The 25,668-nt window shown below is 42.5% G+C and overlaps 1 protein-coding gene across 2 annotated transcripts in view; it reads left to right on the top strand.

Moving 5' to 3' along the window:
• LOC139751350 (uncharacterized) overlaps nt 1–25,668 on the top strand; it is a 234,182-nt gene that overhangs the window by 51,962 nt on the left and 156,552 nt on the right. For both annotated transcript variants that reach the window (XM_071666708.1, XM_071666707.1), the window contains exon 5: nt 5,035–5,179. In XM_071666708.1, coding sequence (XP_071522809.1) covers nt 5,035–5,179 — 145 coding nt within the window. The remainder of the gene's footprint in view (nt 1–5,034; nt 5,180–25,668) is intronic.

Below are 25,668 nucleotides of genomic sequence, written 5' to 3'. Positions count from 1 at the left end.
TTCATCATAACTCTATATTTTCCTGTGGTGAGCACTATATGTTAACCCTGCTTTTTGGCAAAATGATAGAAGCAATAGATAATAGTAGTAGGTAGGAACATTTAGGCTGGAACATTAGGCTGAAACATTCTGTAGAAGTAGTAGGCAGGAACATAAGAGTTTTAGAGAATTATTATTTAGAAATAGTCAATAGGAACGTTTGGTAGGAGCCTCTGCAATCACTGCATTGGAGTTGTCCTCTGCCAGTGGCCAGTTCAGTGTGAGGCACCAAAGGTTTAGAAGCGTTGCTGGAGTTTGCTAACTATGGAGAGTGTTACCATGGCCACCCTGTTAAGGGAGTTCCAGGTAGGAACAGTTATCAGAGATATAGATAGATAGTTGCCCAGCAACAGAATTTGATGACCATACTTGTTGATTTTTCCATAACAGACTTTTCTTTTCCTTTAAGTTAAAATTCTGTAACTATGATTTTTTTCTAAAACTTGGTCTTTAGTGAAGAAAGGATAACCCATATCTTCCTTGTAAGTCTTGATATTTTTTCTTAGTATATACATGTTTCTGATGAAATGGTGAAAAAAGATTGACTAGGAGGTTCTAAGGTCAGACCTACTAATAAAGACACCCAGAAATATCTTTTTTTTTTCATACTCGATGGCAGGTGCCGTTACATGCAATACTGAGTTAGCACCAGGAATAGACAAAGAAAGGCCACATCCGCTCACATCCATTCTCTTACTCTCATGTGTGATGCACTGAAACCACAGCTCCGTATCCACTACTAGGCCCCACAGACCTTTCTTTGGTTTACCCTGGAAGCTTTAGGTTCCCTGGTCAAGTCCGTTGACAGCACGTTGACCTCATTATACAACATTGTTCCAATTTTTTCTATTCCATGAAAGGTGCGCATTCAAGAGCTTTTATTCATCATTATTTGGTACATCTTCTACATGGCATTTTTGCCAACCCTCATATCCTTTCTCTACATAGAAATCCTTTTCTTTCTCAAGATATTGCTAACAATTTATTTTTAGCAAACACCAGATATTGCTCACACTATTTTAGACAGACACCTGGTCTACACAGCATCTGTCATTCCTGAGGCTATATTTCTCTTGCTAGTATGATGGACTGTGCATGCCATCATTCTCTCAGTCTTCACACTTTACCAGGCTCACCCAACTGACTTGTACCTCTGTAATTTGAGCATTCACTTTTGTCTCTCTTGTCTTTATATAAGGATATTATTACTGCATTCTGACAATTTTCAGGCACCTTATCTTATGCCTGACTAACCAATGAACAACAACACCCCCATTTTTTTTTTTTTTTTTTTTTTTTCCAGGAGTTTCACCATCCCCTGTTCTCACCAAACCGTTTGCCATGACTTGCTCTGCTTAGCACCTCATTTCAAACACATCACATATGACACATTCAGTAGTGCTGCAAAATATTGATTCCATCTCTTTTTCACCTCTTCTTTCTTATTACCATATCTTCATCAGCTCACCCTACTATTGCTCCTATTTGCTGTCTTTTTGCTTCAATGTTCATTTCCATCCAAAACATTTTCTTTTATTTATATATATTTATTTTGCTTTGTTGCTGTCTCCCGCATTAGCGAGGTAGCGCAAGGAAACAGACGAAAGAATGGCCCAACCCACCCACATACACATGTATATACATACACGTCCACACACGCAAATATACATACCTATACATCTCAACGTATACATGTACATACACACACAGACATATACATATATACACGTGTACATAATTCATACTGTCTGCCTTTATTAATTCCCATCGCCACTCCGCCACACATGTAATAACAACCCCCTCCCTCCTCATGTGTGCGAGGTAGTGCTAGGAAAAGACAACAAAGGCCCCATTCCTTCACACTCAGTCTCTTGCTGTCATGTAATAATGCACCGAAACCACAGCTCCCTTTCCACATCCAGGCCCCACACAACTTTCCATGGTTTACCCCAGACGCTTCACATGCCCTGGTTCAATCAATTGACAGCACGTCGACCCTGGTATACCACATCGTTCCAATTCACTCTATTTCTTGCACGCCTTTCACCCTCCTGCGTGTTCAGGACCCGATCCTTCAAAATCTTTTTCACTCCATCTTTCCACCTCCAATTTGGTCTCCCATTTCTCCTTGTTCCCTCCACCTCTGACACATATATCCTCGTTGTCAAACTTTCCTCACTCATTCTCTCCATGTGACCGAACCATTTCAAAACACCCTCTTCTGCTCTCTCAACCACACTCCTTTAATTACCACACATCTCTCTTACCCTATTATTACTTACTTTATCAAACCACCTCACACCACATATTGTCCTCAAACATCTCATTTCCAGCACATCCACCCTCCTGCGCACAACTTTATCCATAGCCCACGCCTCGCAACCATACAACATTGTTGGAACCACTATTCCTTCAAACATACCCATTTTTGCTTTCTGAGATAATGTTCTCGACTTCCACACATTCTTCAACGCTCCCAGAATTTTCGCCCCTCCCCCACCCAATGATTCACTTCCACTTCCATGGTTCCATCCGCTGCCAATCCAGTCCCAGATATCTAAAACACTTCACTTCCTCCAGTTTTTCTCCATTCAAACTTACCTCCCAATTGACTTGTCCCTCAACCCTACTGAACCTAATAACCTTGCTCTTATTCACATTTACTCTCAACTTTCTTCTCTCACACACTTTACCAAACTCAGTCACCAGCTTCTGCAGTTTCTCACATGAATCAGCCACCAGTGCTGTATCATCAGCGAACAACAACTGACTCACTTCCCACGCTCTCTCATCCACAACAGACTGCATACTTGCCCCTCTTTCCAAAACTCTTGCATTCACCTCCCGAACAACCCCATCCATAAACAAATTAAACAACCATGGAGACATCACACACCCCTGCCGCAAACCTACATTCACTGAGAACCAATCACTTTCCTCTCTTCCTACACGTACACATGCCTTACATCCTCGATAAAAACTTTTCACTGCTTCTAACAACTTGCCTCTCACACCATATATTCTTAATACCTTCCACAGAGCATCTCTATCAACTCTGTCATATGCCTTCTCCAGATCCATAAATGCTACATACAAATCCATTTGCTTTTCTAAGTATTTCTCACATTCTCCAAAGCAAACACCTGATCCATACATCCTCTACCACTTCTGAAACCACACTGCTCTTCCCCAATCTGGTGTTCTGTACATGCCTTCACCCTCTCAATCAATACCCTCCCATATAATTTACCAGGAATACTCAACAAACTTTTACCTCTGTAATTTGAGCACTCACTCTTATCCCCTTTGCCTTTGTACAATGGCACTATGCAGGCATTCCGCCAATCCTCAGACACCTCACCATGAATCATACATACTTTGAATAACCTTACCAACCAGTCAACAATACAGTCACCCCCTTTTTTAATAAATTCCACAGCAATACCATTCAACCCCGCTGCCTTGCCGGCTTTCATCTTCTGCAAAGCTTTTACTACCTCTTCTCTGTTTACCAAATCATTCTCCCTAGCCCTCTCACTTTGCACACCACCTTGACGAAAACATCCTATATCTGCCACTCTATCATCACACACATTCAACAAACCTTCAAAACACTCATTCCATCTCCTTCTCCCATCACCACTACTTGTTATCACCTCCCCATTTGCCCCCTTCACTGAAGTTCCTATTTGTTCCCTTGTCTTACGCACTTTATTTACTGCCTTCCAAAACACCTTTTTATTCTCCCTAAAATTTAATGATACTCTCTCACCCCAACTCTCATTTGCCCTCATTTTCACCACTAGCACCTCTCTCTTGACCTCCTGCCTCTTTCTTTTATACATCTCCCAGTCATTTGCATTATTTCCTTGCAAAAATCGTCCAAATGCCTCTCTCTTCTCTTTCACTAATAATCTTACTTCTTCATCCCACCACTCACTACCCTTTCTAATCTGCCCACCTCCCACGCTTCTTATGCCTCAAGCATCTTTTGCGCAAGCCATCACTGCTTCCCTAAATACATCCCATTCCTCCCAAAACATTTTCTTATTCTCCTTAATGTTTTGTGATACTCTTTGCTCCATCTCTCATTTGCCTCCATTTCTTTTTTCTTAGCTCATTTATGTTTCCCAAGACTATGTAGTACTCAGCAGGCTGCTGCAACTCATGATTATTGTGTGGCCATCAGAACTCAAGGGTGGGCCACTTTGATACCTACCACTTTCGTTACACATCGAAGCTTTAGAACTCTACCTACTCATGTCTTTCCCAGTAACTATGACCTGGCGCATGTCAAAAGACAAGTTTTCTCGCGTCCTCAAAAATTTGTAAATACTTTCCCATGTCTTTTATTTTTTTTCTTCATAATTCTCTCTATATTTCAGTTAAGGCCCGGTCCTGATGTGGACTTTTGTCCGTGACTGGAGCCTTCAACATAAAAAGAAAATAGCTTCCTTATCCTTCCAATCATTACCATCTCACTTGCCACATCACATTATATGCATACAAAACACTTCTGCTCGTATAAGCTTTGCTTTGTTAAATTCTTTCCACTAGTTGCCCAGTCCTGTGGTTTCATTTATTCTAGCCTTATGCCAGTCTTTTCTAATTCTCTTTGGATATGTCTTATACTTGGGCCCTTTTAACAAGTTCAGTCACTTTCACCAGTTCCATCCTGCCCATGTCATTTTGTTTTTCCTAAAATCACTACAAGCTAAGGACTGCTGAGTCCAAAAGAAAAGACAGAAGTACTTTATGGGACTGAATGGAGCTTAGATGAAACAGATCAGTGGCTGGAGCTACACACAAAAAGTAACCAAAGGAAGAGAAACATCAACGAGTTGGCAGACATATGGAGAAAAAATCTTCCTTTACCAAACTTAAACAAAAATGAATTTTAGTATATCAGTTGGTGACTGATGTAAATTGATTAGTTGCTTCATACAATATTCCTGTTTGGTTGTATGATAATTAACGGCTTCAGTTATCCCATAGGTTACACGACAGAGATCTTCTTTGACGGATTCTAGAGAGCCATCACTCAGCCTGGAGGGGGAGGATGAGGGTGAACCAGGTACACCCCCATCATCCAAGAAACGTAAAATCACAGCATCCCACGACAGTTCAGAAAGCATACATGGTAAGTATTTGCAAGTTTTCATAGAATTAGTATTCAGAACCTGGCTTACCTGGTAAAGTGATTCAAAGGTTCATGGTGCTCATGGTTTAACTTTTATGAATTTTCTCCGGCCTGCGTTTAGAATTAGATGTTTTTACATTGGTCTGTTATTTACCCCTCAGTGCTTTTTTTTTTTTAGAAATTCTTAGCATATTTGTGAGGGAGGTAAATGCAAGAGTTTTGGAAAGAGGGGCAAGTATGAAGTCTGTTGGGGATGAGAGAGCTTGGGAAGTGAGTCAGTTGTTGTTCGCTGATGATACAGCGCTGGTGGCTGATTCATGTGAGAAACTGCAGAAGCTGGTGACTGAGTTTGGTAAAGTGTGTGAAAGAAAAAAGTTAAGAGTAAATGTGAATAAGAGCAAGGTTATTAGGTACAGTAGGTTGAGGGTCAAGTCAATTGGGAGGTAAGTTTGAATGGAGCAAAACTGGAGGAAGTAAAGTGTTTTAGATATCTGGGAGTGGATCTGGCAGCATATGGAACCATGGAAGCGGAAGTGGATCGTAGGGTGGGGGAGGGGGCGAAAATCCTGGGAGCCTTGAAGAATGTGTGGAAGTCGAGAACATTATCTCGGAAAGCAAAAATGGGTATGTTTGAAGGAATAGTGGTTCCAACAATGTTGTATGGTTGCGAGGCGTGGGCTATGGATAGAGTTGTGCGCAGGAGGATGGATGTGCTGGAAATGAGATGTTTGAGGACAATGTGTGGTGTGAGGTGGTTTGATCGAGTAAGTAACGTAAGGGTAAGAGAGATGTGTGGAAATAAAAAAGAGCGTGGTTGAGAGAGCAGAAGAGGGTGTTTTGAAATGGTTTGGGCACATGGAGAGAATGAGTGAGGAAAGATTGACCAAGAGGATATATGTGTCGGAGGTGGAGGGAACGAGGAGAAGTGGGAGACCAAATTGGAGGTGGAAAGATGGAGTGAAAAAGATTTTGTGTGATCGGGGCCTGAACATGCAGCAGGGTGAATGGAGGGCAAGGAATAGAGTGAATTGGATCGATGTGGTATACCGGGGTTGACGTGCTGTCAGTGGATTGAATCAGGGCATGTGAAGCGTCTGGGGTAAACCATGGAAAGCTGTGTAGGTATGTATATTTGTGTGTGTGGACGTATGTATATACATGTGTATGGGGGTGGGTTGGGCCATTTCTTTCGTCTGTTTCCTTGCGCTACCTCGCAAATGCGGGAGACAGCGAAAAAAAAAATTGTGTAATGTTTAGAATAAAGAATTAGGGAATATGATGGTCTGTTAAAAAATGCAAGAAAGATTTAGATAATAATGGTAGATGTAGCAGAGGTTTAAGGCTGTATCCTTACAACATACAAAAACATGGAAATGAAAAAGGAAGAAGGATGATAAATTAGAGTTCACTGAATAGTGGTGCAAGCTAAATTGATTGTCTAAAAGAACAATTTATAAATGAAATGGTGTAAAGGATGTATGGGAATGCACAAGAGCTGAACACTACTTAAACTAATTGGATTGTAGTTTGGATAAAACTTTTTTCCCAACTTGTTTGGCTTTTCCTCTGTTAGCAAGGTGGAGCTAGGAACAGATGAAGAAGTGGCCTTGTTTGCTCACATCCTCTCTATGTCTGTTAATTGTAAAGCATTGAAACTTTATCCTCCATCCTCCACCAGGCCTCATGGACCTTTCCATGGTGTCCCTTGACTGCTTCATATTTCCTAGTTTGGTCCATTGACAGCTCGTCATTCCTTGTTTATAATTTACTCCAATTCAATCTCTCCTGTGCACACCATACACCCTTATGCATGTTTTGGCCCCAAATACTCAAAACCTTTTCCATTCTGTCCTTCTCTCCAATTCAGTCAACTCCTCCTTCTTGCACCCTTCATATCTGGACTCCTGTGATGTAGCTGTTAGCATTCCTGACTAACTCATTTACATGCTGGTCAGGCTCAAGCACATGGGTTCAAATCCTGGTTATGGCAGTCAGTCCACAGTCATCCGAGCTGTTCATCCACCCCTAGGGGTTTGTTGATAAAATGGGTACCTGGCTCATGCTAGGGTATATGTTTTTTCATACATATTCGACATTTCCTGCAGTAGTAAGGTAGCATTAAGAACAGAAGACTAAGCCTTAGAGGAAATATCCTCACTTGGCCCCCTTCTCAGTTCCTTCTTTTGGAAGATTAAAAGTGGGAGGGGAGGATTTCCAGCCCCCCACTCCCTCCCCTTGTAGGCATTTACAACACACAGGGATACATGGGAAGTGCTCTCTCTCCCCTATCCCCAGGGATGTATATGTTTATATTTTTTTTTTCATATTCACCATTTACCGCATAAGCGAGGTAGCATTAAGAACAGAGGACTGAGCCTAAGAGGGAACATCCTCACTTGGCTGGCCCCCTCCTCTGTTCCTTCTTTTGGAAAAGTAAGAACTTGAGGGGAGGATTTCCAGCCCCCAGCTCCCTCTCCTTTTAGTCAACTTCTTCAACATGCAGGGAATATGTGTGCAGTATCCTTTCTCCCCTATCCCCAATGTGGTTTCAGAAGTTGTAGAGGATGTGTAAATGAGGTGTTTCCTTTGAAGAATGTATGAGAAATACTTTGAAAAACAGATGGATTTGTATGTAGCATTTACGGATCTGGAGAAGGTACATGATAGAGTGGATGGAAATCCTTTGTGGAAGGTCTTAAGAGTATATGGTATGGGAGTTAAGTTGCTAGAAGCAGTGAAAGTTTTTTACCAAGGATGTAAGACATGTGTACAAGTAGGAAGAGAGGAGAGTGATTGGTTCCCAGTGAATGTTGGTCTTTGTCAAGTGTGTGTGACATCCCCAGGTTGTTTAATTTGTTTATGGATGGAAAGGTTAGGGAGGTAAATGCAAGAGTTTATGAGAGAGGGGTGGGTATGCAGTCTGTTGAGGATGAGAGGGCCTGGGAAGTGAGTCAGTTGTTGTTCGCCAATGATACAGCTCTAGTGGCTGATTCAAGTGAAAAACTGCTGAAGTTGGTGACTGATTTGGGTAAAGTGTGTGAAAGGAGAAGGCTGAGAGTAAAATGTGAATAAGAGCAAAGTCATTAGGTTCAGTAGGGTTGAGGGACAAGTTGATTGGGACGTAAGTTTGTGTGGAGAAAAATTGGAGGAAGTGAAGTGTTTTAGATATCTGGGAGTGGACTTAGCAGCAAATGGAACCATGAAAGCAGAAGTGAGTCACAGGATGGAGGAGTGGGCAAAGGTTCTGGGAGCGATGAAGAATGTGTGGAAGGAGAGAACAATATCTCGAAGGGCAAAAATGGGTATGTTTGAAGGAGTAGTAGTTCCAACAATGTATGGTTGCAAGACATGGGCTATACGGAGGAGGGTGGATGTTTTCAAAATGAAATGTTTGAAGCAATACGTGGTATGAGGTGGTTTGATAGAGTAAGTAATGAAAGGACAAGAGAGGTGTTTGGAAATGAAAAGAGTGTGGTTGAGAGAGCAGAAGAGGGTGTGTTGAAATGGTTTGGACATATGGGGAGAATGAGTGAGGAAAGATTGACACTGAGGATATATGTGTCAGAGGTGGAGGGAACAATGAGAAGTAGGAGACCAAACTGGAGGTAGAAGGATGGAGTGAAGGGGATTTTGAGCTAACGGGGCCTGAACATGCAGGAAGGTGAGAGGCATGCAAGGAATAGAGTGAAGTGGAATGATGTGGTATACCGGGGTCGATGTGCAGTCAGTGAACTGAACCAGGGCATGTGAAATGTCTAGGGTAAACAATGGAAAGATCTGTGGGGCCTGAATGTGGATAGGCAGCTGTGGTTTTGGTGCATTATACATGACAGCTAGAGACTGAGCGTGATTGAATGTAGCCTTTTTGTCTGTTTTCCTGGCACTACCTCGATGAAGCAGGGGGTAGTGATGCTGTTTCCTGTGGGGCAGGATAGCACCAAGAATGGATGAAGGCAAGCAAGTATGAATATGTACATGTGTTTGTATGTGTATGTATATGTGCGTGTATGGGTGTTTATGTGTATATTTGTGTATATGAGTGGATGGACCATTCTTCATCTGTTTCTTGGCACTACTTCACTGATGTGGGAAACAGCAGTTAAGTATGGTAAGTAGATATTATTTTATATTATTATTGTTATACTTTGTCGCTGTCTCTTGCGTTAGCTAAGTAGCGCAAGGAAACACACGAAAGAATGGCCCAACCCACCCACATACACATGTATACACATACACGTCCACACACGCACATATGCATACCTATACACCTCAACGTATACATATATATACACACACAGACATATACATATATACACGTGCATAATTTATTACTGGATTATGTGTTAATTGATAGGCGTGTAAAAGAGACTTGTGGATGTTAATGTGCTGAGAGGGGCAGCTGGAAGGATGTCTGATCACTATCTTGTGGTGGCAAAGGTGAAGATTTATGGAGATTTTCAAAAAAGAAGAGAGAATGTTGGGGAGAAGAGAGTAGTGACAGTAAGTGAGCTTGGAAAGGAGACTTGTGTGAGGAAGTGTCAGGAGAGATTCAATGTAGAATGGCAAAAGGTGAGAACAAATGATGTGAGGGGAGTAGGTGAGGAATGGGATGTATTTAGGGAAGCAGAGATGGCTTGCACAAAAGATACATGTGGCGTGAGAAAGGTGGGAGGTGGGCAGATAAGAAAGGGTGGTGAGTGGGAGATGAAGTAAGGTTGGTAGTGAAAGAGAAAAGAGAGGCGTTTGGACAATACTTGCAGGGGAGTAGTCTTAATGAATGGGACATGTGTAAAAGAAAGTGGCAGGAGGTCAGGAGAAAGGTGCAAAGGTTGAAAAAGAGGGCAAATGAGAGTTGGGTTCAGAGAGTATCATTAGATTTTAGGGAGAATAAAAAGATGTTTTGAAAGGAGGTAAATAACATGCGTAAAACGAGAACAAATGTGAACATGGTGAAGGAAGTGGGGAAGTAATAACAGGTAGTGATGAAGTGAGGAGATGGAGTTAGTATTTGGAGGTTAGTTGTATGTGTTTGATGATAGTGGCAGATATAGGGTATTTGATGATAGTGGCAGATATAGGGTGTTTTGGTCAGGTTAGTGTGTGAAGTGAGAGAGTCAGGGAGAATGGTTTGGTAAAGAGAGAAGAGGTGGTAAAAGCTTTGCAGAAAATGAAATGTGGCAAGGTGGCGGGTTTGGATGGTATTTTGGTGGAAATTATTAAATATGGGGGTAACTGTGTTGTTGATTGTTTGGTAAGGATATTCATTGTATGTATGGACCATGGTGAAGTGCCTGAGGATTGGCAGAGTGAATGCATAGTGTCATTTTACAGAAGCAAAGGGGATAAAGGTGAGTGTTCAAACTACAGAGGCATAAGTTTGTTGAGTATTCCTGGGAAATGATATGGGAGGGTATTGCTTGAGGTTAAAGGCATTTACATATCATCTGACTGGGGAAGAGCACTGTGGTTTCAGAAGTGGTAGAGGATATGTGGATCAGGTGTTTGCTTTGAAGAATGTATGTGAGAAATACTAAGCAAAACAGAGAGATTCGTATGTAGCATTTATGGATCTGGAGAAAGCATATAATAGGGTTGATAGAAATACTTTGTGGAAGGTTTTAAGAGTATATAGTGTGGAAGGTAAGTTGCTAGGAGCAGTGAAAAGTTTTTATCAAGGATGTAAGACGTGTAGGAAGAGAGGAGAGTGACTGGTTCCCAGTGAAGGTTGGTTTGTGTCAGGGGTGTGTGATATCCCCGTGGTTGTTTAATTTGTTTATGGATAGGGTGGGTAGGAAGGTAAATGTAAGAGTTTTGGAGAGTAGGGCAAGTATGCTGTGTCTTTGGGATGAGAGGGCCTGGGAAGTGAGTCAATTGTTGTTCGGTGATAATACAGCTCTAGTGGCTGATTTGTGTAAGAAACTGTAGAAGTTGGTGATAGTTTGGAAAAGTGTGTGAAAGGAGAAAGTTTAGAGTAAATGCAAATAAGAACAAGGTTATTAGGTTTAGTAGGGTTAAGGAACAAGTCAATTTGACTGTAAGTTTGAATGGAAAAAAGTTGGAGGTTGGAGGAGGTGAAGTGTTTCAGATATCTGGGAGTGGACTTAGCAGTGGATGGAACCATGGAAGTGAGTCACAGGGTGGGGTAGGGGGCAAAGGGTTTGGGAATGATGAAGAATGTGTGGAAGGAGAAAAGGTTATCTCCGAGAGCAAACTTAGGTATGTTTGGAGGAATATTAGTTCCAACGGTGTTAAATGGTTGCGAGGCATGGTCTGTAGATAGGATTGTATGGATGAGGGTGGATGTTTTCGAAATGAAATGCTTGAGGACAGTATGTGGTGTGAAGTGGTTTGATCGAGTAAGTAATGAAAGGTTTAGAGAGATGTGTTGAAATATAAAGAGTGTGGTTGAGAGAGCAGAAGAGGGTGTGTTGAAGTGGTTTGGACATATGGAGAGAGTGAGTGAGGAAAGATCAACAAAGAGGATATATGTGTCAGAGGTGGAGGGAACAAGGAGAAGTGGGAGACCAAACTGGAGGTGGAAGGATGGAGTGAAGGGGATTTTGAGCTATTGGGGCCTGAAAATACAGGAGGGTGAGAGGTGTGAAAGGAATAGAGTTGAGTGGAATGATGTGGTATACCGGGGTTGACATGCTGTTAGTGGACTGAACTAGGGCATTTGAAGAGTCTGGGGTAAACCATGGAATGGTGTGGGACAAGGAGCTGGAGTTTTGGTGCATTACACATGACAGCTAGAGACTGAGTGTGAACGAATGTGGCCTTTTTTTGTCTGTATTCCTGGTGCTACCTCTCTGAAGCAGGGGTAGCGATGCTGGTTTCTGTAGGACAGGATAGTGGAGGAATGGATGAAGGCGAGCAAGTATGAATATGTACTTGTATATATGTGTATATGTTTGATTGTTTATGTATGGGGTTGTTAGGGAGGTGAATGCAAGAGTTTTGGAAAGAGGGGGCAAGTATGCAGTCTGTTGTGGATGAGAGAGCTTGGGAAATGAGTCAGTTGTTGTTCGCTGATGATACAGCGCTGGTGGCTGATTCGTGTGAGAAACTGCAGAAGCTGGTGACTGAGTTTAGTAAAGTGTGTAAGAGAAGAAAGCTGAGAGTAAATGTGAATAAAAGCAAGGTTATTAGGTACAGTATGGTTGAGGGACAAGTCAATTTGGAAGGTAAGTTTGAATGGAGAAAAACTGGAGGAAGATATCTGGGAGTGGATTTGGCAGCGAATGGAACTGAGAAAGCGGAAGTGAATCATAGGGTGGGGGAGGGGGCAAAAGGCGTTGAAGAATGTGTGGAAGTCGAGAACGTTATCTTGGAAAGCGAAAATGGGTATGTTTGAAGGAATATTGGTTCCAACAATGATATATGGTTGCGAGGCGAGGGCTATCGATAGAGTTGTGCGGAGGAGGGTGAATGTGCTGGAAATGAGATGTTTGAGGACAACATGTGGTGTGAGGTGATTTGATCGAGTAAGTAATGAAAGGGTAAGAGAGATGTGTGGTAATAAAAAGAGAGATGTGTGGCAATGAAAAGGGTGCGGTTGAGAGAGCAGAAAAGGGTGTTTTGAAATGGTTTGGCACATGGAGAGAATGAGTGAGGAGAGATTGACCAAGAGGATATGTGTGTCAGAGGTGGAGGGAACGAGGAGAAGTGGAAGACCAAATTGGAGGTGGAAAGATGGAGTGAAAAAGATTTGGAGTGATCGAGGCCTGAATGTGCAGGAGGGTGAAAGGCGTGCAAGGAATAGAGTGAATTGGAACAATGTGGTATACCAGGGTTGACGTGCTGTCAGTGGATTAAACCAGGGCATGTGAAGTGTGAGGGGTAAACCATCCATAAACAAATTTAACAACCATGGAGACATCATACACCCCTGCCGCAAACCAACATTCACTGAGAACCAATCACATTCCTCTCTTCCTACACGTACACATCCCTTACATCCTCGATAAAAACTTTTCATTGCTTCCAACAATTTGCCTCCCACACCATATATTCTTAATACCTTTCACAGAGCATCTCTGTCAGCTCTATCATAGGACTTCTCCAGATCCGCAAATGACACATACAAATCCATTTGCTTTTCTATGTATTTCTCACATACATTCCTCAAAGCAAACACCTGATCCACACATCCTCTACCACTTCTGAAAGCACACTGCTCTTCCCCAATTTGATGCCCTGTACATGCTTTCACCCTCTCAATCAATACCCTCCCATATAATTTCCCTGGAATACTCAACAAACATATACCTCTGTAATTTGAGCACTCACTTTTATCCCCTTTGCCTTTGTATAATGGCACTATGCAAGCATTCCACCCGTCCTCAAGCACCTCACCAAGGAGTCATACATACATTAGATAACCTTACCAACCAGTCAACAATACAGTCACCCCCTTTTTTAATAAATTCCTCCGCAATACCATCCAAACCCGCTGCCTTGCCGACTTTCATCTTCCACAAAGCTTTTACTACTCTTCTCTGTTTACCAAATCGTTCTCCCTAACCCTCTCACTTTGCACACCACCTCGACCAAAACACCCTATATGTGCCACTCTATCTTCAAACACATGCAACTAACCTTCAAAATACTCACTCCATCTCCATCTCACATCACCACTACTTGTTATCACCTCCACATTAGCCCCCTTCACTGAAGTTCCCATCTGTTCCCTTGTCTTACGCACTTTATTTACCTCCTTCCAAAACATCTTTTTACTCTCCCTAAAATTTAATGATACTCTCTCACCCCAACTCTCATTTGCCCTCTTTTTCACCTCTTGCACCTTTCTCTTGACCTCCTTTTATACATCTCCCAGTCATTTGCATTATTTCCCTGTAAAAATCGTCCAAATGCCTCTCTCTTCTCTTTCACTAATAATCTTACTTCTTCATCCCACCACGCTGTGTCCTGCGTTAGAGAGGTAGCACAAGGAAACAGACGAAAGAATGGCCCAACCCACCCACATACACATGTACATACATACATGTCTACACTTGCACATATACATACCTATACATTTCAACATATATATATATATATATATATATATATATATATATATATATATATATATATATATATATATCCCTGGGGATAGGGGATTAAGAATACTTCCCACGTATTCCCTGCGTGTCGTAGAAGGCGACTAAAAGGGGAGGGAGCGGGGGGCTGGAAATCCTCCCCTCTCTTTTTTTTTTTTTTTTAATTTTCCAAAAGAAGGAACAGAGGGGGCCAGGTGAGGATATTCCAAAAAAGGCCCAGTCCTCTGTTCTTAACGCTACCTCGCTATCGCGGGAAATAGCGAATAGTATGAAAAAAAAAAAAAAATTTTTTTTTTTTTTTTTTTATATACTTTGTCGCTGTCTCCCGCGTTTGCGAGGTAGCGCAAGGAAACAGACGAAAGATATGGCCCAACCCTCCCCCCATACACATGTATATACATACGTCCACACACGCAAATATACATACCTACACAGCTTTCCATGGTTTACCCCAGACGCTTCACATGCCTTGATTCAATCCACTGACAGCACGTCAACCCCGGTATACCACATCGCTCCAATTCACTCTATTCCTTGCCCCCCTTTCACCCTCCTGCATGTTCAGGCCCCGATCACACAAAATCTTTTTCACTCCATCTTTCCACCTCCAATTTGGTCTCCCTCTTCTCCTTGCTCCCTCCACCTCCGACACATATATCCTCTTGGTCAATCTTTCCTCACTCATCCTCTCCATGTGCCCAAACCACTTCAAAACACCCTCTTCTGCTCTCTCAACCACGCTCTTTTTATTTCCACACATCTCTCTTACCCTTACGTTACTCACTCGATCAAACCACCTCACACCACACATTGTCCTCAAACATCTCATTTCCAGCACATCCATCCTCCTGCGCACAACTCTATCCATAGCCCACGCCTCGCAACCATACAACATTGTTGGAACCACTATTCCTTCAAACGTACCCATTTTTGCTTTCCGAGATAATGTTCTCGACTTCCACACATTCTTCAAGGCCCCCAGAATTTTCGCCCCCTCCCCCACCCTATGATCCACTTCCGCTTCCATGGTTCCATCCGCTGCCAGATCCACTCCCAGATATCTAAAACACTTCACTTCCTCCAGTTTTTCTCCATTCAAACTCACCTCCCAATTGACTTGACCCTCAACCCTACTGTACCTAATATATATATACAGATGTACATAATTCATACTTGCTGCTTTTATTCATTTAATATTGCCACCCCTCCACACATGAAATGACAAACCCCTTCCCCCGCATGCGCATGGGGTAGCGCTATGAAAACACAACAAAGGCCACATTCATTCTCACTCAGTCTCTAGCTGTCATGTATAATGCACCGAAACCACAGCTCCCTTTTCACATTTGGGCCCCACAAAACCTTCCATGGTTTACCCCAGATGCTTCACATGCCCTGGTTCAATCCATTGACAGCACATTGACCCTAGTACACCACTATTCACTCTATTCCTTGCACTCCTTTCACCCTCCTGCATGTTCAGGCCTCGATTTCTCAAAATCTTTTTCACTCCATCTTTCCACCTCCAGTTTGGTATCCACTTTTCCTCGTTCTCTCCACTTCTGGCACATATATCCTCTTTGTCAATCTTTCCTCTCATTGTCTCCATGTGACCAAACCATTTCAAAACACCCTCTTCTGCTCTCTAAACCACACTCTTTTTATTACCATACATCTCTCTTACCCTTTCAGTACTTACTTGATCAAACCACCTCACACCACATATTGTCCTTAAACATCTCATTTCCAACACATCCATCCTCCTCCGCACAACCCTATCTATAACCCCATGCCTCACAATCATGTAACATTGTTGGAACCACTATTCCTTCAAACATACCCATTTTTGCTCTCCGAGATAACGTTCTCACTTTCCACACATTCTTCAATGCTCCCAGAATCTTCGCCCCCTCCCCCACCTTGTGACTCCCTTCCACTTCCATGGTTCTATCTGCTGCCAAATCCACCTCAGATATCTAAAATACTTCACTTCCTCCAGTTTTTCTCCATTTAAACTCGCCTCCCAATTTGCATGTCCCTCAACCCTACTGAACAAGATAGCCTTGCACTTATTCACATTTACTCTCAGCTTTCTTCTTTCGCACACTTTACCAAACTCAGTCACCAGCTTCTGCAGTTTCCCACCCAAATCAGCCACCGGCACTGTATCATCAGCGAACAGTAACTGACTCACTTCCCAAGTCCTCTCATCTACAACAGACTGCATACTTGCCTCTCTCTCTCTCCAAAACTTTTGCATTCACCTCCCTAACAACCCCATCCATAAACAAATTATACAACCTTGGAGACATCACGCATCCTTGCCGCAAACCTACATTTATTGGGATCCAATCACTTTCCTCTCTTCATACTCATACACATGGCTTACATCGTTGACAAAAATTTTTCACTGTCTCAAGCATCTTATCTCCCGCGCCATATACTCTTAATACCTTCCACAGAGCATCTCTCTCAACTCTTATCATATGCCTTCTCCAGATCCATAAATGCTACATATAAATCCATTTGTTTTTCTAAATATTTCTCACATATATTCTTCAGAGCAAACACCTGATCCACACATCCTCTACCATTTATGAAACCACACTGTTTTTCACCAATCTAATTCTGTGTGCATGCCTTACCCTCTCAATCAATACCCTCCCATATGATTTCCCAGGAATACTCAACAAACTATACCTTTGTAATTTGAATACTCACCTTTATCCCGCTTGCCTTTGTACAGTGGCACTAAGCATGCATTTTGCCAATCCTCAGGCACTTCACCATTAACCATACATACATTGAGTATCCTCACCAACCAGTCAACCACACAGTCACCCCTTTTGTAATAAATTCCACTGCAATGCCATCCAAGCCCACCGCCATGCCTGCTTTCATCTTCCACAAAGCTTTCACTACCTCTTCTCTGTTTACCAAATCATTCTCCCTGACCCTCTCACTTTGCAGACCACCTCGACCAAAACACCCATATCTGCCTCTCTTATCACTAAATACATTCCACAAACCTTCAAAAATACTTACTCCATCTCCCTCTCATTTCACCATTACTTATTATTACCTTCCCATTACCACCTTCACGGATGTTTCCATTTGTTCTCTTGTTTTACTCACTTTATTTACCTCCTTCAAAAACATCTTTTTATTCTCCCTAAAATTTAATGATACTCTCTCACCCCAACTCTCATTTGCCCTCTTTTTCACCTCATTCCCCTTTCTCTTGACCTCTTACCTCTTTCTTTTTTACATCCCCTAGTCATTTGCACTATTTCCCTGCAAAAATTGTCCAAATGCTTCTCTCTTCTCTTTCACTAACGGTCTTACTTCTTCATCCCACGTCTTCATACCACCACTCACTACCCTTTCTAATCTTCCCACCTCCCACGTTACTCATGCCACAAGCATCTTTTGCGCAAGCCATCACTGCTTTCCTAAATACATATCATTCCTCCCCCACTCCCCTTACGTCATTTGCTCTCGCCTTTTTCACGTAGAAGGTATCTAAGAGGGGGTGCTGGAAATCCTCCCCTTCCGTTTTTAATTTTCCAAAATAAGGAACAGAGAAGGGGATCTCTTGAGGATGTTTCCCCTAAGGCTCATTCCTCTGTTCTAAACACTCCCTCGCTAGTGCCGGAAATGGCGAGTATGTATGAAGAAAATATGAAACATTTATTTATATATTTATTTTGCTTTGTCGCTGTCTCCCGCATTTGCGAGGTAGCGCAAGGAAACACTAAAGAAATGGCCCAACCCACCCCCATACACAATGTATATACATACACGTCCACATACGCAAATATACATACCTATACATCTCACTGTACACATATACATACACAGACAGACACATACATATATACCCATGCACACAATTCACACTGTCTGCCTTTATTCATTCCCATCGCCATCTTGCCACACATGGAATACCATCCCCCTCCCCCCTCATGTGTGTGAGGTAGCACTAGGAAAAGACAACAAAGGCCCCATTCGTTCACACTCAGTCTCTAGCTGTCATGCAATAATGCCCGAAACCACAGCTCCCTTTCCACATCCAGGCCCCACACAACTTTCCATGGTTTACCCCAGATGCTTCACATGCCCTGATTCAATCCACTGACAGCACGTCAACCCCGGTATACCACATCGATCCAATTCACTCTATTCCTTGCCCGCCTTTCGCCCTCCTGCATGTTCAGGACCCGATCACACAAAATCTTTTTCACTCCATCTTTCCACCTCCAATTTGGTCTCCCACTTCTCCTCGTTCCCTCTACCTCCGACACATGTATCCTCTTGGTCAGTCTTTCCTCACTCATTCTCTCCATGTGCCCAAACCATTTCAAAACACCCTCTTCTGCTCTCTCAACCACACTCTTTTTATTTCCACACATCTCTCTTACCCTTACATTACTTACTCGATCGAACCACCTCACACCACACATTGTCCTCAAACATCTCATTTCCAGCACATCCACCCTCCTGTGCACAACTCTATCCATAGCCCATGCCTCGCAACCATACAACATTGTTGGAACCACTATTCCTTCAAACATACCCATTTTTGCTTTCTGAGATAATGTTCTCGACTTCCACACATTCTTTAAGGCTCCCAGGATTTTCGCCCCCTCCCCCACCCTATGATTCACTTCCGCTTCCATGGTTCCATCCGCTGCCAGATCCACTCCCAGATATCTAAAACACTTTACTTCCTCTAGTTTTTCTCCATTCAGACTTACCTACCAATTGACTTGACCCTCAACCCTACTGTACCTAATAACCTAGCTCTTATTCACATTTACTCTTAACTTTCTTCTTTCACACACTTTACCAAACTCAGTCACCAGCTTCTGCAGTTTCTCACATGAATCAGCCACCAGCGCTGTATCATCAGCGAACAACAACTGACTCACTTCCCAAGCTCTCTCATCCACAACAGACTTCATACTTGCCCCTCTTTCCAAAACTCTTGCATTCACCTCCCTAACAACCCCATCCATAAACAAATTAAACAACCATGGAGACATCACACACCCCTGCCGCAAACCTACATTCACTGAGAACCAATCACTTTCCTCTCTTCCTACACGTACACATGCCTTACATCCTCGATGAAAACTTTTCACTGCTTCTAACAACTTTCCTCCCACACCATATATTCTTAATACCTACCACAGAGCATCTCTATCAACTCTATCATATGCCTTCTCCAGATCCATAAATGCTACATACAAATCCATTTGCTTTTCTAAGTATTTCTCACATACATTCTTCAAAGCAAACACCTGATCCACACATCCTCTACCACTTCTGAAACCACACTGCTCTTCCCCAATCTGATGCTCTGTACATGCCTTCACCCTCTCAATCAATACCCTCCCATATAATTTACCAGGAATACTCAACAAACTTATACCTCTGTAATTTGAGCACTCACTCTTATCCCCTTTGCCTTTGTACAATGGCACTATGCACGCATTCCGCCAATCCTCAGGCACCTCACCATGAGTCATACATACATTAAATAACCTTACTAACCAGTCAACAATACAGTCACCCCCTTTTTTAATAAATTCCACTGCAATACCATCCAAACCTGCTGCCTTGCCGGCTTTCATCTTCCGCAAAGCTTTCACTACCTCTTCTCTGTTTACCAAATCATTTTCCCTAACCCTCTCACTTTGCACACCACCTCGACCAAAACACCCTATATCTGCCACTCTATCATCAAACACATTCAACAAACCTTCAAAATACTCACTCCATCTCCTTCTCACATCACCACTACTTGTTATCACCTCCCCATTTGCGCCCTTCACTGAAGTTCCCATTTGCTCCCTTGTCTTACGCACTTTATTTACCTCCTTCCAGAACATCTTTTTATTCTCCCTAAAATTTAATGATACTCTCTCACCCCAACTCTCATTTGCCCTTTTTTTCACCTCTTGCACCTTTCTCTTGAGCTCCTGTCTCTTTCTTTTATACATCTCCCACTCAATTGCATTTTTTCCCTGCAAAAATCGTCCAAATGCCTCTTTCTTCTCTTTCACTAATACTCTTACTTCTTCATCCCACCACTCACTACCCTTTCTGATCAACCCACCTCCCACTCTTCTCATGCCACAAGCATCTTTTGCACAATCCATCACTGATTCCCTAAATACATCCCATTCCTCCCCCACTCCCCTTGCTTCCATTGTTCTCACCTTTTTCCATTCTGTACTCAGTCTCTCCTGGTACTTCCTCACACAGGTCTCCTTCTCAAGCTCACTTACTCTCACCACCCTCTTCACCCCAACATTCACTCTTCTTTTCTGAAAACCCATACAAATCTTCACCTTAGCCTCCACAAGATAATGATCAGACATCCCTCCAGTTGCACCTCTCAGCACATTAACATCCAAAAGTCTCTCTTTCGCACGCCTGTCAATTAACACGTAATCCAATCACGCTCTCTGGCCATCTCTCCTACTTACATACGTATACTTATGTATATCTCGCTTTTTAAACCAGGTATTCCCAATCATCAGTCCTTTTTCAGCACATAAATCTACAAGCTCTTCACCATTTCCATTTACAACACTGAACACCCCATGTATACCAATTATTCCCTCAACTGCCACATTACTCACCTTTGCATTCAAATCACCCATCACTATAGCCCGGTCTCGTGCATCAAAACCACTAACACACTCATTCAGCTGCTCCCAAAACGCTTGCCTCTCTTGATCTTTCTTCTCATGCCCAGGTGCATATGCACCAATAATCACCCACCTCTCTCCATCAACTTTCAGTTTTACCCATATTAATCGAGAATTTACTTTCTTACACTATCACATACTCCCACAACTCCTGTTTCAGGAGTATTGCTACTCCTTCCCTTGCTCTTGTCCTCTCACTAACCCCTGACTTTACTCCCCAGACATTCCCAAACCACTCTTCCCCTTTACCCTTGAGCTTCGTTTCACTCAGAGCCAAAACATCCAGGTTCCTTTCCTCAAACATACTACCTATCTCTCCTTTTTTCACATCTTGGTTACATCCATACACATTTAGGCACCCCACGCTGAGCCTTCGAGGAGGATGAGCACTCCCCGCGTGACTCCTTCTTCTGTTTCCCATTTTAGAAAGTTAATACAAGGAGGGGAGGATTTCTGGCCCCCCACTCCCGTCCCCTCTAGTCGCTTTCTACGACAAACTTATACCTCTGTAATTTGAGCACTCACTCTTATCCCCTTTGCCTTTGTACAATGGCACTATGCACGCATTCCGCCAGTCCTCAGGCACCTCACCATGAGACATACATACATTAAATAACCTTACCAACCAGTCAACAATACAGTCAGCCCCTTTTTTAATAAATTCCACTGCAGTACCATCCAAACCTGCTGCCTTGCCGGCTTTCATCTTCTGCAAAGCTTTTACTACCTCTTCTCTGTTTACCAAATCATTTTCCCTAACCCTCTCACTTTGCACACCACCTCGACCAAAACACCCTATATCTGCCACTCTATCATCAAACACATTCAACAAACCTTCAAAATACTCACTCCATCTCCTTCTCACATCACCACTACTTGTTATCACCTCCCCATTTGCGCCCTTCACTGAAGTTCCCATTTGCTCCTTTGTCTTATGCACTTTATTTACCTCCTTCCAGAACATCTTTTTATTCTCCCTAAAATTTAATGATACTCTCTCACCCCAACTCTCATTTGCCCTTTTTTTCACCTCTTGCACCTTTCTCTTGACCTCCTGACTCTTTCTTTTATACATCTCCCACTCAATTGCATTTTTTCCCTGCAAAAATCGTCCAAATGCCTCTCTCTTCTCTTTCACTAATAATCTTACTTCTTCATCCCACCACTCACTACCCTTTCTGATCAACCCACCTCCCACTCTTCTCATGCCACAAGCCTCTTTTGCGCAATCCATCACTGACTCCCTAAATACATCCCATTCCTCCCCTGCTCCCCTTACTTCCATTGTTCTCACCTTTTTCCATTCTGTACTCGGTCTCTCCTGGTACTTCCTCACACAAGTCTCCTTCCCAAGCTCACTTACTCTCACCACCCTCTTCACCCCAACATTCACTCTTCTTTTCTGAAAACCCATACAAATCTTCACCTTAGCCTCCACAATATAATGATCAGACATCCCTCCAGTTGCACCTCTTAGCCATTAACATCCAAAAGTCTCTCTTTCGCGCGCCTGTCAATTAACACGTAATCCAATAACGCTCTCTGGCCATCTCTCCTACTTACATACATATACTTATGTATATCTCGCTTTTTAGACCAGTTATTCCCAATCACCAGTCCTTTTTCAGCACATAGATCTACAAGCTCTTCACCATTTCCATTTACACCACTGAACACCCCATGTATACCAATTATTCCCTCAACTGCCACATTACTCACCTTTGCATTCAAATCACCCATCACTATAACCCGGTCTCGTGCATCAAAACCACTAACACACTCATTCAGCTGCTCCCAAAACACTTGCCTCTCATGATCTTTCTTCTCATGCCCGGGTGCATATGCACCAATAATCACCCATCTCTCTCCATCAACTTTCAGTTTTACCCATATTAATCGAGAATTTACTTTCTTACATTCTATCACATACTCCCACAACTCCTGTTTCAGGAGTAGTGCTACTCCTTCCCTTGCTCTTGTCCTCTCACTAACCCCTGACTTTACTCCCCAGACATTCCCAAACCACTCTTCCCCTTTACCCTTGAGCTTCGTTTCACTCAGAGCCAAAACATCCAGGTTCCTTTCCTCAAACATACTACATATCTCTCCTTTTTTCACATCTTGGTTACATCCACACACATTTAGACACCCCAGTCTGAGCCTTCGAGGAGGATGAGCACTCCCCGCGTGACTCCTTCTTCTGTTTCCCATTTTAAAAAGTTAAAAATACAAGGAGGGGAGGATTTCTGGCCCCCCACTCCCGTCCCCTCTAGTCGCCTTCTACGACACGCGAGGAACGCGTGGGAAGTATTCTTTCACCCCTATCCCCAGGGGTAATATATATATATATATATATATATATATATATATATATATATATATATATATATATATATATATATATATAAAATATATATATATATATATATATATATATATATATATATATATATATATATATATATATATATATATATATTAGTTACAGTAGGGTTGAGGGTCAAGTCAATTGGGAGGTGAGTTTGAATGGAGAAAAACTGGAGGAAGTGAAGTGTTTTAGATATCTGGGAGTGGATCTGGCAGCGGATGGAACCATGGAAGCGGAAGTGGATCATAAGGTGGGGGAGGGGACGAAAATTCTGGGGGCCTTGAAGAATGTGTGGAAGTCGAGAACATTATCTCGGAAAGCAAAAATGGGTATGTTTGAAGGAATAGTGGTTCCAACAATGTTGTATGGTTGCGAGGCGTGGGCTATGGATAGAGTAGTGCGCAGGAGGATGGATGTGCTGGAAATGAGATGTTTGAGGACAATGTGTGGTGTGAGGTGGTTTGATCGAGTGAGTAACGTAAGGGTAAGAGAGATGTGTGGAAATAAAAAGAGCGTGGTCGAGAGAGCGGAAGAGGGTGTTTTGAAGTGGTTTGGGCACATGGAGAGAATGAGTGAGGAAAGATTGACCAAGAGGATATATGTGTCGGAGGTGGAGGGAACGAGGAGAAGAGGGAGACCAAATTGGAGGTGGAAAGATGGAGTGAAAAAGATTTTGTGTGATCGGGGCCTGAACATGCAGGAGGGTGAAAGGAGGGCAAGGAATAGAGTGAATTGGAGCGATGTGGTATACTGGGGTTGACGTGCTGTCAGTGGATTGAATCAAGGCATGTGAAGTGTCTGGGGTAAACCATGGAAAGCTGTGTAGGTGTGTATATTTGCGTGTGTGGACGTATGTATATACATGTGTATGGGGGGGGTTGGGCCATTTCTTTCGTCTGTTTCCTTGCGCTACCTCGCAAACGCGGGAGACAGCGACAAAGTATAATAAATAAATATAAATAATAAATATATGTATATATATATATATATATATATATATATATATATATATATATATATATATATATATATTAGTTACAGGCCGGGTGAGGATATTCCACAAAGGCCCAGTCCTCTGTTCTTAACGCTACCTTGCTAACGCGGGAAATGGCGAATAGTTAAAAAAAAAAAAAAAAAAAAAAAAAAAAATATATATATATATATATATATATATATTTCCCTGGGGATAGGGGAGAAAGAATACTTCCCACGTATTCCCTGCGTGTCGTAGAAGGCGACTAAAAGGGAAGGGAGCGGGGGGCTGGAAATCCTCCCCTTTCGTTTTTTTTTTTTTTTTTTTTTTTTTTTTTTTTTTTTTTTTTTTTCCCAAAAGAAGGAACAGAGAAGAGGTCCAGGTGAGGATATTATATATATATGTCTGATCATTATCTTGTGGAGGCTAAGGTGAAGATTTGTATGGGTTTTCAGAAAAGAAGAGTGAATGTTGGGGTGAAGAGGGTGGTGAGAGTAAGTGAGCTTGGGAAGGAGACTTGTGTGAGGAGGAAGTACCAGGAGAGACTGAGTACAGAATGGAAAAAGGTGAGAACAATGGAAGTAAGGGGAGTGGGGGAGGAATGGGATGTATTTAGGGAATCAGTGATGGATTGCGCAAAAGATGCTTGTGGCATGAGAAGAGTGGGAGATGGGTTGATTAGAAAGGGTAGTGAGTGGTGGGATGAAGAAGTAAGAGTATTAGTGAAAGAGAAGAGAGAGGCATTTGGACGATTTTTGCAGGGAAAAAATGCAATTGAGTGGGAGATGTATAAAAGAAAGAGACAGGAGGTCAAGAGAAAGGTGCAAGAGGTGAAAAAAAGGGCAAATGAGAGTTGGGGTGAGAGAGTATCATTAAATTATTGGGAGAATAAAAAGAAGTTCTGGAAGGAGGTAAATAAAGAGCGTAAGACAAGGGAGCAAATGGGAACTTCAGTGAAGGGCGCAAATGGGGAGGTGATAACAAGTAGTGGTGATGTGAGAAGGAGATGGAGTGAGTATTTTGAAGGTTTGTTGAATGTGTTTGATGATAGAGTGGCAGATATAGGGTGTTTTGGTCGAGGTGGTGTGCAAAGTGAGAGGGTTAGGGAAAATGATTTGGTAAACAGAGAAGAGGTAGTAAAAGCTTTGCGGAAGATGAAAGCCGGCAAGGCAGCAGGTTTGGATGGTATTGCAGTGGAATTTATTAAAAAAGGGGGTGACTGTATTGTTGACTGGTTGGTAAGGTTATTTAATGTATGTATGACTCATGGTGAGGTGCCTGAGGATTGGCGGAATGCGTGCATAGTGCCATTGTACAAAGGCAAAGGGGATAAGAGTGAGTGCTTAAATTACTGAGGTATAAGTTTG

This window comes from Panulirus ornatus, chromosome 11, assembly GCF_036320965.1.
Source record: "Panulirus ornatus isolate Po-2019 chromosome 11, ASM3632096v1, whole genome shotgun sequence".
Lineage (NCBI taxonomy): Eukaryota > Metazoa > Arthropoda > Malacostraca > Decapoda > Palinuridae > Panulirus > Panulirus ornatus.
This window is presented reverse-complemented; position numbering and strand designations above follow the sequence as displayed.